General features: G+C 44.4%; 1 protein-coding gene across 6 annotated transcripts in view; it reads left to right on the top strand.

Annotated features, from left to right (window-relative positions):
* Positions 1–12,500, top strand: part of pik3r5 (phosphoinositide-3-kinase, regulatory subunit 5) — a 28,404-nt gene that overhangs the window by 8,166 nt on the left and 7,738 nt on the right. For 2 of the 6 annotated variants that reach the window (XM_046850180.1, XM_046850138.1), the window contains exons 2-10: positions 5,706–5,816; positions 8,098–8,198; positions 8,374–8,442; positions 8,607–8,745; positions 9,340–9,409; positions 10,211–10,385; positions 10,825–10,993; positions 11,175–11,246; positions 11,329–12,152. In XM_046850180.1, the coding sequence (XP_046706136.1) occupies positions 5,717–5,816; positions 8,098–8,198; positions 8,374–8,442; positions 8,607–8,745; positions 9,340–9,409; positions 10,211–10,385; positions 10,825–10,993; positions 11,175–11,246; positions 11,329–12,152 (1,719 nt within the window). In that variant the 5' untranslated portion in view covers positions 5,706–5,716. Of the gene's footprint in view, positions 1–1,703; positions 1,889–1,965; positions 2,089–5,705; positions 5,817–8,097; positions 8,199–8,373; positions 8,443–8,606; positions 8,746–9,339; positions 9,410–10,210; positions 10,386–10,824; positions 10,994–11,174; positions 11,247–11,328; positions 12,153–12,500 lie in introns of those variants that run through there. The other 4 variants (XM_046850146.1, XM_046850162.1, XM_046850155.1 and 1 more) reach the window with 4 other exon arrangements.

Raw genomic sequence — 12,500 nt, 5'->3', positions numbered from 1 at the left:
GGGCGAGCTTCTGAACAAAAGGACCGTGTGTGTGTGTGTGTGTGTGTGTGTGTGTGTGAGGTAAACATCTCAGACAGAAAGGAAGTCGGAGTGAATAAAGTGAATAAGGTGAGGTCCAGCTGTCTGGCTGTCATTAAGCTCGTTATGCTGTGACTCGTTACTGTGGAACTGATGCTCAGGCAGTAAATGGAGATGAAGCAGCTTCTGCATTTCAATAAACACACAGTGACCTTCTCTCTGCTCTGATGGAAAACACTAATGAGGTTTCAGTTCAGTGATGAATTATTTCCTTCCAGGAGGTTTACAATACAGCTGCAGGCCACAGAGAGACTCTATTGTTTAAATGTGTCAGAAGTACACACACACACACACACACACACACACACACACCTCAATACTTCATTATTATTATTATTATTATTATTATTATTATTATTATTATTATTATGAATTTAAAAACAAGGTGAGGGAGGTGAGATTGAGATGGTTTGGACATGTTCAGAGGAGGGACATGGTGTACATCAGTAGGAGAATGCTGAGGATGGAGACACCAGGTAGGAGGAAAAGAGGAAGACTAAGGAGGAGGTTTATGGATGTGGTGAAGGAAGACATGCAGGTAGATGGTGTGAAAGAGGCAGATGTAGAGGACAGGGGGGTGTGGAGACAGATGATCTGCTGTGGAGACCCCTAATGGGAGAAGCTGAAAGAAGAAGAAGAAGAAGTAGGAGAAGATTATGATGATTATGATGAAGATTATGAATTGCAGTAATCTAATCTCTAACACAAACACACCCTGAATTACAAACTAAAATATATTTGATATTTATTATATTTTCAAAACATATTTAATAATTAACATCATTAATAAACATTGACATTTTAAGTGAAATAATCAATAATTTTAATCAAAATATATTTAAACATTCTACATTTATTTTTAATTATTTGGTCATTTTGTAGAATTAAAATGTAATGTTACTTTTTTACCTCCTCATCATCACCAACATGTCGATCACAACACACTAATGGAACTTTATTTATATTTATATAAAACAGCATGAGAAGAAATGAGAAACGTCTCCTGTCCTCTCTGAGAAAGTCTCAGTGCAGAGGAGCTGGTGATCATCAGGTGTTAGTGTGATATGAACAGCAGAAGTGGGAAATTGTGTAGTAAAAGTAGAAGCAACTTCATTACATCAGTGAAGACCTGAGTGATGTTCATCTTGAAAACTTTTGCTTCTGCTTCACTAAGGGTTTGGACCTTATTATCACTTTCACACTGAATATCTGAGGAGTTCCTCAGCCTGGGTATGGAGGGGAACCCCGGGCAGAGCGATGAGCAACTTCTCAGATTCTCAGCCAACAAGAATTCATTCTGTACTACTAAAAACTCGGACTTTTTCCGGCACATGACTTTTTTACACACTGTGGTGTGGTGGTGATGTGTGACCAAACCCATTAGAGATACGGGTGTGTGTGTGTGTGTGTGTGTCAAAATCTTAATAATAATAATAATAATAATAATAATAATAATAATAATAATAATAATAAATAGACAAATGTGTGTGTGTGTGTGTGTGTGTGTGTGTGTGTGTGTGTGTGTGTGTGTGAAAGAGGGAAGTGAATATTTTTGTACTGGTAAATATGAAATAAACTCCGCCACCAGGACCGCGGAAGGTAGGTGTAGAAGGTGCACGCGCGCGTGGGCGGATGTCTGGTGAGCCGCCATCACGCGCTCAGGCGCGCACATGACGCATCTCTGTGATTGGCTGAGACATGGCGGTGTAGGTGTTGGGAGTGATGAGCATGGCGCGTGGACTTCTTTGGCGGTGTGTTTGATGTTTAGTTACCATGGCGAGTGTATACACCTGAACTCCGGCCCGTGCGGGTGGGTACTCGCGGTGACGTCATCGTGTGTGTGTGTGTGTGTGTGTGTGTGTGTGTGTGTGTGTGTGTGTGTGTGTGTGCGCGCGCGTTGATTTTTGTGCTTTTTGTGTATGAGGTCTGTAGTGGACCTGGGTATCAGGTGGGCACCTTGCTGGTGGTGATCAGGATGCAGTTGGTTCTCTGCTGGATTGGGAAGTGATGGTGTGTTATTTGTTATTTGAGAGTGTGTGTTTATGGTTTCGGCTTTTTTTCTGTAAAGGATGTTGAAGGAGGTTAGAAGTTCCGAGTCCAAGATTTCACAACACAAACACACATATACACACACACACACACACACACACGATAAACACTGGTTCTCTGTTTGTGTTGGTTCTGTTTTCCAGCTAATCAGACACACAGGCAGTAATGTGGCGTTACACACACACACACACACACACACACACACACACACTCCTGTTCCTGCAGGGTTTATTATTATTATTACTAAATTACACTTGTTTACTTGTGTGTATTAATACATTTAACATGTGTGAGGTGTTTTTGTTAATCTACTAGCGCTAATGCTGGTGTGTGTGTGTGTGTGTGTGTACTGGTGTAGCACACTGAAAGAACATATCTTTGTGGTGGATTGATAAAATGCATCTGGTTTTGGATGTGCACACACACACACACACACACACACACACACACACACACACACACACACTGGGGGATTTACCCTTATTCTTTTTAACGGACATGAGGATAAGAAGCACAGAGATCTGTGTGTGTAGGACCTGTTTGAAGATCTCCACCATAAACACTGCCAGGGTGTAAAATAGGGAAAGTATCTGAGCAGGAATAATGAGTAGAGCAGCATGATCTGCTGAACTTCCCCTTTTACAGGAAGTGTGTGTGGAGCCAGGACTTTATTTACATCAGATATTCACATTACAGCAAGCAGGAAGGGAGAAGCTGATCCTCTCCCTCCATCTGTACCTGCGTTATACTTTCTATTTAATTTACACACACACACACACACACACACACACACACACACACACACACACACACTGCTGAGTTCTGGATCCTAATTGGTCAGAAAGTGGTGATGCTAGAACAGCAGCTCTGATGCTTTGATACGTTTCCATGGTAACAGCTCGTTCACAGGGCCGTTTCCATGCTGCACCCCTCTGTAATCTTTCGTCTGTAAGGAGATGTTTGTGTAACGAGTGGAAGGAGTCTCCAGTGTCAGAGCTGATACTTTAACAGAGGAGTTGACAATATTTAGCAGTTTCTCAGTCACATGACCAGCTGCAAAGGTTTTTTTGGGTTTTAAAGTCGAAAGTGTCGAACAGCAAAATCTGCTAATAAGCTCGTTATTTATGAATATGGTGATGAAGCCGTTTCTGTAAGTGGAACAGGAACTAAATCGTTATTTCGCAGAAAAGTTAAATGTAACTATAATTGGGTAAATGTTTTGCCTTTTGTCTGCTGTGGGGTTTGAGGAATGACCCACCCAGGGGTGTGCTGTTAGCAGAGATTTATCAGCTTCAGGTAGCAGAAACTTGGAGCTTCAGAAGCTTCAAACCTTAATCACCTTGTTGTTGATTATTTTGCTGTGACAACACAATCCCCAGTGTTTTATTCGTCGTGGGCTGATTGAACATGTGTGTGTGTGTGTGTGTGTGTGTGTGTGTGTGTGTGTGTGTGTGTGTGTGTGTGTTTAGTCCCAGTCGAGGGGAATTTCTTGTCTTTTTTCAGCTGCATGCCCGGTGATATCTTACTGATCGCGATGTTCTAAAATATCCTGATGATGATGAGTTACTTTCCTTTTTTAAAGTTGCTGTTTCCGGCAGTGTTTCAGCTGAAGCTGTTTTTTCTGACCTCAGTGTGTTGGAGGGGAAGTTTTTATTGCACAATCCTGATCTGAGATGGAAAAAGAAGCTCCTCAGTGACTGTGTTGCATCTGAAAGAGGAAGTGTGATCATACTGGGATGTTTTTATAATCTGATGGAGCGCTGACATTCTCTTTAGCAGATGATTAGAACACCAGCACCTTCTGTGTCTTCTTTAAGTGTGGAACACGAAGGTGTTTCCACACCCAGACGTCTTGGAGCGTCAGGCGTATCTGAGCTTGAACTTGTCCCATTTCGTCTCATTCGTCTCTGTCTCGGTCTCAAAGATCATTTAAAACAAAACCTGATTCTGGGGTTTTTGATAGGATTTTTACCTTGAACCCACTCTGTGATTGCCAAAGCCTGTTAGCTCCAGAGTTACACACACACACACACACACACACACACATTCAGAAAAATACTGAAGTGAAAATAGTCCATTGACATCACTGACTAAGGAAGTGGCAAGAAAACAGGTAGTCCCTAAACAACTCCACTAACCACAGGCCTGGACCATCAGCCAATCAGAATCCCATTCTGATAACAAAGGGTTGAGGATGTTTAACATATATACACACACACACACACACACACACACACACACTAAACCCTACAGTAATAATGGCCAGAATGTGTTTCACACTGTGATGCTGTATATCTCTATGAGGGGTGCCAATACTTTATAGTGCACCGTAGAGCCGACATGTTGGACTTTAAAATCACCATAACTGAGTTTTATAAACTCATAACACTCCCATATATAATAATAAATAACAATGATGCTTTTGAGGTGGTGTGTGTGTGTGTGTGTGTGTGTGTGTGTGTGTGTTACAGTATTGTATAAATGTGTATGATGTCCTGCCTTCATCATTTCCATATGATATTCTGTGGAACCTCGTTGCAAAACCCACCAGGAAGAAACATCATTCACCACAAATTACCACAAGAGTAGATTGTGTGTGTGTGTGTGTGTGTGTGTGTGTGTGTGTGTGTGTGTGTGTGTGTAATATAGTAAGTATAATAATTTGCCTAAACGTCTATCTTTATCAGACATGCAAAAATTTTCAGATGTGTTCCTTCCCTAAGAACTCCCTCTGTCTCTCCCTCTTTCCCTCCCCAGAACACACTGTACTGCTCTCAGCCAATCAGAACACACTGTACTGCTCTCAGCCAATCAGAACACACTGTACTGCTCTCAGCCAATCAGAACACACTGTACTGCTCTCAGCCAATCAGGACACACCGCACTGCTCTCAGCCAATCAGGACACACTGCACTGCACTCAGCCAATCAGGACACACTGTACTGCTCTTAGCCAATCAGGACACACTGTACTGCTCTTAGCCAATCAGGACACACTGTACTGCTCTTAGCCAATCAGGACACACTGTACTGCTCTCAGCCAACCAGGACACACTGTACTGCTCTCAGCCAATCAGGTCACACTGTACTGCTCTCAGCCAATCAGGACACACTGCACTGCTCTCAGCCAATCAGGACACACTGCACTGCTCTCAGCCAATCAGGACACACTGCACTGCACTCAGCCAATCAGGACACACTGTACTGCTCTCAGCCAATCAGGACACACTGTACTGCTCTCAGCCAATCAGGGACACACCGCACTGCTCTCAGCCAATCAGGACACACCGCACTGCTCTCAGTCAACCAGGGACACACTGTACTGGTCTCAGCCAATCAGGTCACACTGTACTGGTCTCAGCCAATCACAACACACTGTACTGCTCTCAGCCAATCAGGTCACACTGTACTGGTCTCAGCCAATCACAACACACTGTACTGCTCTCATGCTACACGTTACAGAATTAATATTACAGACCTTATAAGAGAGAGGTCATATTAATCCTAACAAATTTATACATAATAATGTTTGTGTGTGTGTGTGTGTGTGTGTGTGTGTGTGTGTGTGTGTGTGTTTAGGAAGTGTGAAGATGCAGCACACCTCGTGCACAGAGGATCGGATCCAGCATGCTTTGGATCGCTGCCTGGACGGCCTCCGGTCATCTGAGTACCTCTCTCAGTCCTGGAGCAGTGAGAAACTGTCTTACTCTCTCTATTACTGTCTCTCTGTCTGTCTCTCTATTACTGTCTCTGTGTCTGTCTCTCTCTGTCTGTCTTACTCTCTCTATTACTGTCTCTCTGTCTGTCTCTCTATTACTGTCTCTCTGTCTGTCTCTCTCTGTCTGTCTTACTCTCTCTATTACTGTCTGTCTGTCTCTCTATCTGTCTCTCTATTACTGTCTCTCTGTCTGTCTCTCTCTGTCTGTCTTACTCTCTATTACTGTCTCTCTGTCTGTCTCTCTATTACTGTCTCTCTGTCTCTCTCTCTGTCTGTCTTACTCTCTCTATTACTGTCTGTCTGTCTCTCTATCTGTCTCTCTATTACTGTCTCTGTGTCTGTCTCTCTCTGTCTGTCTTACTCTCTATTACTGTCTCTCTGTCTGTCTCTCTATTACTGTCTCTCTGTCTGTCTCTCTCTGTCTGTCTTACTCTCTCTATTACTGTCTGTCTGTCTCTCTATCTGTCTCTCTATTACTGTCTCTCTGTCTCTCTCTCTGTCTGTCTTACTCTCTCTATTACTGTCTCTCTGTCTGTCTGTCTCTCTCTGTCTGTCTTACTCTCTATTACTGTCTCTCTGTCTGTCTCTCTCTGTCTGTCTTACTCTCTCTATTACTGTCTCTCTGTCTGTCTCTCTCTTTCTGTCTTACTCTCTCTATTACTGTCTCTCTGTCTGTCTCTCTCTGTCTGTCTTACTCTCTATTACTGTCTCTCTGTCTGTCTCTGTCTGTCTCTCTGTCTGTCTCTCTGTCTGTCTTACTCTCTATTACTGTCTGTCTGTCTCTATCTGTCTCTCTATTACTGTCTCTCTGTCTGTCTCTGTCTGTCTTACTCTCTCTATTACTGTCTCTGTCTGTCTCTCTGTCTGTCTTACTCTCTCTATTACTGTCTCTCTGTCTGTCTCTCTGTCTGTCTTACTCTCTATTACTGTCTCTGTCTGTCTCTCTCTGTCTGTCTTACTCTCTCTATTACTTTCTCTCTGTCTGTCTCTCTCTGTCTGTCTTACTCTCTATTACTGTCTCTCTGTCTGTCTCTCTGTCTGTCTTACTTTCTCTATTACTGTCTCTCTGTCTGTGTCTCTGTCTGTCTTACTCTCTATTACTGTCTCTCTGTCTGTCTCTCTCTGTCTGTCTTACTCTCTATTACTGTCTCTGTCTGTCTCTCTGTCTTACTCTCTCGATTACTGTCTCTCTGTCTGTCTCTCTCTGTCTGTCTTACTCTCTCTATTACTGTCTGTCTTACTCTCTCTATCTGTCTCACTATTACTGTCTCTCTGTCTGTCTCTCTGTTTGTCTCTCTATTACTGTCTCTCTGTCTGTCTATCTGTCTGTCTTACTCTCTCTATTACTGTCTTTCTGTCTGTCTCTCTGTCTGTCTGTCTTACTCTCTCTATCACTGTTTCACTGTATCTCTGTCACAGCCATATTGTAGTATTTCAAAGTATTACTTACTGTATGTCAGTCTATTAGAAATGGGCGGGGCTTGTTTCCTCAATAGGTTAGCACTAAAGTAGAAAAATACAGACACACACACACACACACACACACACACACACACACACACACACACACCCAAACAAAACTGAAGTGTCAGTGTCTGGATGAACATACATCTTATCTCTTTTCTGCTGAGTGTGTGCATGTGCCTGTGTGTGTATGTGTGAGTGTGTGAGTGTGTGTGTGTGCACGAGTGTGTACATATCAATAGAATTCTAAGAAACACACCAGAGGAAGAAGGAAGTGTAGAATTTAACATGTTGGTTCAGGGAGGAAGTTGATGCTCTGCTCCTCGATGGGTGAGAGGTTACTGAGTACACACACACACACACACACACACACACACACCAAAACAAGAAATCTTGTTTACCTATTTGAAGAACCATGGTGTGTGTGTGTGTGTGTGTGTGTGTGTGTGTGTGTGTGTGTGTGTGTGTGTGTGTGTGTGTGTGTGTGTGTGTATGGTGCAGTTTTGAAGCACACTCAGTGGTTAAGTGTACTAGTTAGGGTTTAAATGTACTAGTTTGCTAATTCATGGGAAGTGTACACTAATAGTGCAGTGATGCAGTGGAAAGTGTTTATACTGGAGTTCACTAGTTGCAGTTGAAGTGTACAGTGGGGACAAGTGTACTGATGAAATAGGAAGAGTACAAGTACAACTCTTATTAGTGTAACATACACATGTTGTATGTATAACACTTATTGTGTGTGTGTGTGTGTGTGTGTGTGTGTGTGTGTGTGTGTGTGTGTGTGTGTAGCTGGATGGTGTATGAATCGTTGGAGTTTAGAGGAACTCCTAAAGAGAGATCCAGAGAACTTCCTCATCCTCCTGCAGCAGATTCTTAAGAGAGCAAGACAGGTAACACACACACACACACTCGCACTCCTCCTGCACCTGCATACATACACACACACACACACACACACACACACACACACACACACACACACACACACACACACAAAGAGTACTACACAAATGATCTGAATGGATAAGTAGAAGGCTGTGTGTGTGGGTGTGTGTGTGTGTGCAGGTGCAGGAGGAGTGCGAGTACGAGTTGGTGGCTCCTCTCTCCATCATGTTTAAATCCACACTTCTACAGGTAAGACACACACACACACACACACACACACACACACACACACACACACACATTTATTCTGTCCAATCACATTAGTTTGAAGATCCTTAGCTCCACCCAGTGTTTACACCTCACTCACATCATTTACAGTGATTGTATAAAATGTGATTATGCTCCGCCCCCAGACTCCGTACTGTCCAATAGAGTGTAACCTCCTGGTAGAGGCATGTAAAGTGTTCCATGGTTTCCTCACGTGGCCTGAACCGTACAGCAGTGTGTGTCACAGTGTTCTAACTATTGTACAACAGGAGTTGAGGGCACCAGGTAACACACACACACACGTACACACACACATGCACACACGAGCATGCTCATATGTATACTAGGATAAATCACATGTAGCTACCACACACACGTACATACACACACACACACACACATGCACACAAACACACACACACATATACACACACAGTGTTTATATGTAAAATAGTATTAATCACATATAGTAATTACATACACACACACACACACACACACACACACACACACACCACACACGTACACTTGTATTAATCAGAGATGGTTACTGCCCCCCAGTGGTGATCGTTTGTAATTGCAGCCAGTTTCTCACATCAGGTGCTAGAAATGTTTATAAAATAAACTTTTATATATGTACAATATTACACAATGCAGAGATTCAGTTACACACTGATTAATGTCTCGCTCACTAAGACTGTTAAGTCAGCATTGAGACTCAGCATTGAGACATTCAGATCTGCTCACAGTGAGGTCATGTGATCTGGACACACGTCAGTCAGTATGTGTTTTAGCTCAAAGTGTAAAAAACCAAAACCATTGTGCAATGCAAACAGCTGAAAGATGGCGTGTGTGTGTGTGTGTGTGTGTGTGTGATAGGGATTTCGTACCACAGGTTGGTGAAAGAGGAACAGGGGATGAGTGCTGAGCGTCAGCGTGGCAAAACCATGTGAGTGTTGTTCAGGAAACTCTTCCTTCCTGTCTGCTGTAATACCTTATGCCTACAAGACATTTTTTTTACATCCAAATTACACATACACACACACACACACACACACACACAATTAAATGAGAACAGTTGTGTGTGAGGTGATATCAAAATGTTTGGAGACTCGCTCTGTTTATAAGAAAGTACTATAATTATCTACGTTTCCACACGATCACCTTCAAAATAGTCCCCTGCACAGCAATACAGTGCTCCCAGTGTTCCTCTGGAACGTGTCCTTGAAGTCTTATCGTATCAAGAACCTTCTGCGATTTGTGCTGAATCTCCACAACGGTGTCAAAACTGCGACCTTTGAACTGCATCTTTAGGAAGAGGGTAAAGTCCCCAGGAGCCAAATCTGGCAAGTAGGGTGGGTGCAGAAGTGAGACCGTGTAGTTTCCGGTGTGAAAATCACGTTTGAGGAGGAGCTCGGTGATGTGCGTGTGCACACGTGATCAGAATAGCAGGCGTGGTAAAGCACCGTGGTCAGAACAGCACCAGTCGCACTGCTCCTGATGTACACAGGACCATGTCTTTTAGTACACTGACTTATGAAGGTCGGTGCTCCCTGTGACTGTGCGTGCAGCCTCGTGCTGCCATCTGTTGGTGCGTTACAAAACTAGTCTCGGACGTTTTTGATAGCACCTCATATATATTGCTTCTTTCCACTTGAACAGCTCTGATTTCAGCCTCATCTTCTTTCATAACTGTGTGTGTGTGTGTGTGTGTGTGTGTGTGTGTGTGTGTGTGTGTGTGTGTGTGCAGTACGGTGTTGTTGCTGAACCCGGCTGATGTTCCTCAGACGTTCCTGTCTGTCGTTCAGCAGCTCAGTGCCGTGGATGTTTCCCAGAGGGAGATCAGCATTAACCTCATTAAACACGCCTTCCAGTGCAGCCTGGGCTCCAAATACCACACACACACTGTACACCTCGCACTGCAGGTATACACACACACACACACACACACACACACACACACACACACACACACACACACACACACACTGTACACCTCGCACTGCAGGTATATACACACACACACACACACACTGTACACCTCGCACTGCAGGTATACACACACACACACACACACACACACACACACTGTACACACTGCACTGCAGGTATACACACACACACACACACACACACTGTACACACTGCACTGCAGGTATACACACACACACACACACACACACACAAACTGTACCCCTCACACTGCCGGTAAACACACACACACACACACACACACACACACACACTGTACACCTCACACATGAACCCATCATCCATATGAACACACATTTATGTTGTTCATATATATGATGTAAACACTATATGTGTGTGTGTGTGTGTGTGTGTGTGTGTGTGTGTGTCCAGTCTCTGAGTGATGACGATCTGTCTCAAACACTCTCGTGTGTGTCGGCGGTTTTGGAGACTGCAGCGATGATGACAGACCCCAGCGCCGCTCGAGCTCACGTACTGACCAATTTGGAGGAAGTGCGGCAAAAACTCCAGATCCCAGCATGCAATGGTGCAACATCAAACGGTAAAGAACCAATCAGAAAGCAGGAACCAGTCAAGGAATGTTTACTTCTGGGTGTTACACTGACACTGGAGACTCCACACACACATCACACACAAAGTACATGTGTTGATGAGTGTGTAATAGCAAAACTTTTGTGGTGTGTGTGTGTGTGTGTGTGTGTGTGTGTGTGTGTGTGTGTTAGCAGACATGCTGCAGTTCCTGAAGTTACCTACAGCTAAGTGCTACATGATCCCCTGGGACACTGATAATTTTGGTGAGTGAAATTTAAACCCTGAAGACAGGAACCCGGCGAGGTTCTGCTTTCAGTTGATTGGAATTCCTGTGTTCCTCCACAGATGCTCTGAGTGAGATTTTGGAGAGGGAGATGGAACTCTCCCTGTTCTCTGAGGAACCAGTGGAGGAGGATGAGGTTGATGAAGAAGATGCAGATGAAGATGAGGAAGAAGACGAGGAAGTAGAGATGGGCCGGTACGAGACGGACGATTTCCTAGATCCACGAGCGTCCATGTTCTCCACCACATCCTCTCTGTCCACTGCATCCAAGGACTCCATGCTGTCCTCGTCTTCGGACTTCTCTCCAGTCTCAACCTTGTCCTCATCTTCTCAGGCCTCTGGGACAGACAGTGACTTCTGCGAGGACATCGAGGAGGATGCCTGCGCTCTGATGCCAATTGGCAAAAATAAAAACGCTACTGCACTTTCCAAGCGTCTCTCACGCCTGTTTAAACCGCGAGGACACTCTCTGTGCCGCGCAAAGAGTTTGGGGAACACGGACTGTAAGGATAAGAAGGACTTCCTGCCGACTGCTCGCGCCAAGCGCTCCAACTCGATGCCGCAGCAGGTGCTAACGCTCAGCGCGGAGCCGGTGCAGAGCGACAGCGCCCCCGTCAGGCCCATGTGCTTCAGGAAGCGTCCCATCCTCAGCAGCGACGAAGACGAGGACATGGGCACCATGCTGATCAGGGTGATGGTGTTTGGGGCTGATTATGTGGCGGGGAAACTGGCACGGGCCTATACCAGCTTGAGGAACCGAGAGAAGCTCTCACCACGACTCACCAAACACTGCAGGATGAAGTTCTTCTTTATTCCTGTGAAGAGAGACCCCTTCTCAAACACAGCAGCAAGTCAGACCAGCACAAGTCCACTCAAAACTGTACAGGTCAGATCATGCCTGCATTCTGTCTGACTGTCTGTCTCTCTGTCTGTCTGTCTGTCTCTCTGTATATCCATCTGACTTTCTGTCTGTATATCTCTGTCTTTGTCTGTCTGTCTGTCTGTCTGTCTGTCTGTCTGTCTGTCTGTCTGTCTGTCTGTCTAATTGTCTTTCTGTATAACTGTCTGTATAATGGAGTGTGATGGTGTGTGGCGGTGTGTGACGGTATGTGATGGAGGGTAATGGAGTGTAATGGTATGTGATGGAGTGTGATGGTGTATGATGGTATGTAATGGAGTGTGATGGAGTGTAATGGTATGTGATGGAGTGTGATGGTGTATGATGGTATGTAAT

The sequence above is a fragment of the Silurus meridionalis genome, chromosome 1 (genome assembly GCF_014805685.1).
Source record: "Silurus meridionalis isolate SWU-2019-XX chromosome 1, ASM1480568v1, whole genome shotgun sequence".
Classification (NCBI taxonomy): domain Eukaryota; kingdom Metazoa; phylum Chordata; class Actinopteri; order Siluriformes; family Siluridae; genus Silurus; species Silurus meridionalis.
This window is presented reverse-complemented; position numbering and strand designations above follow the sequence as displayed.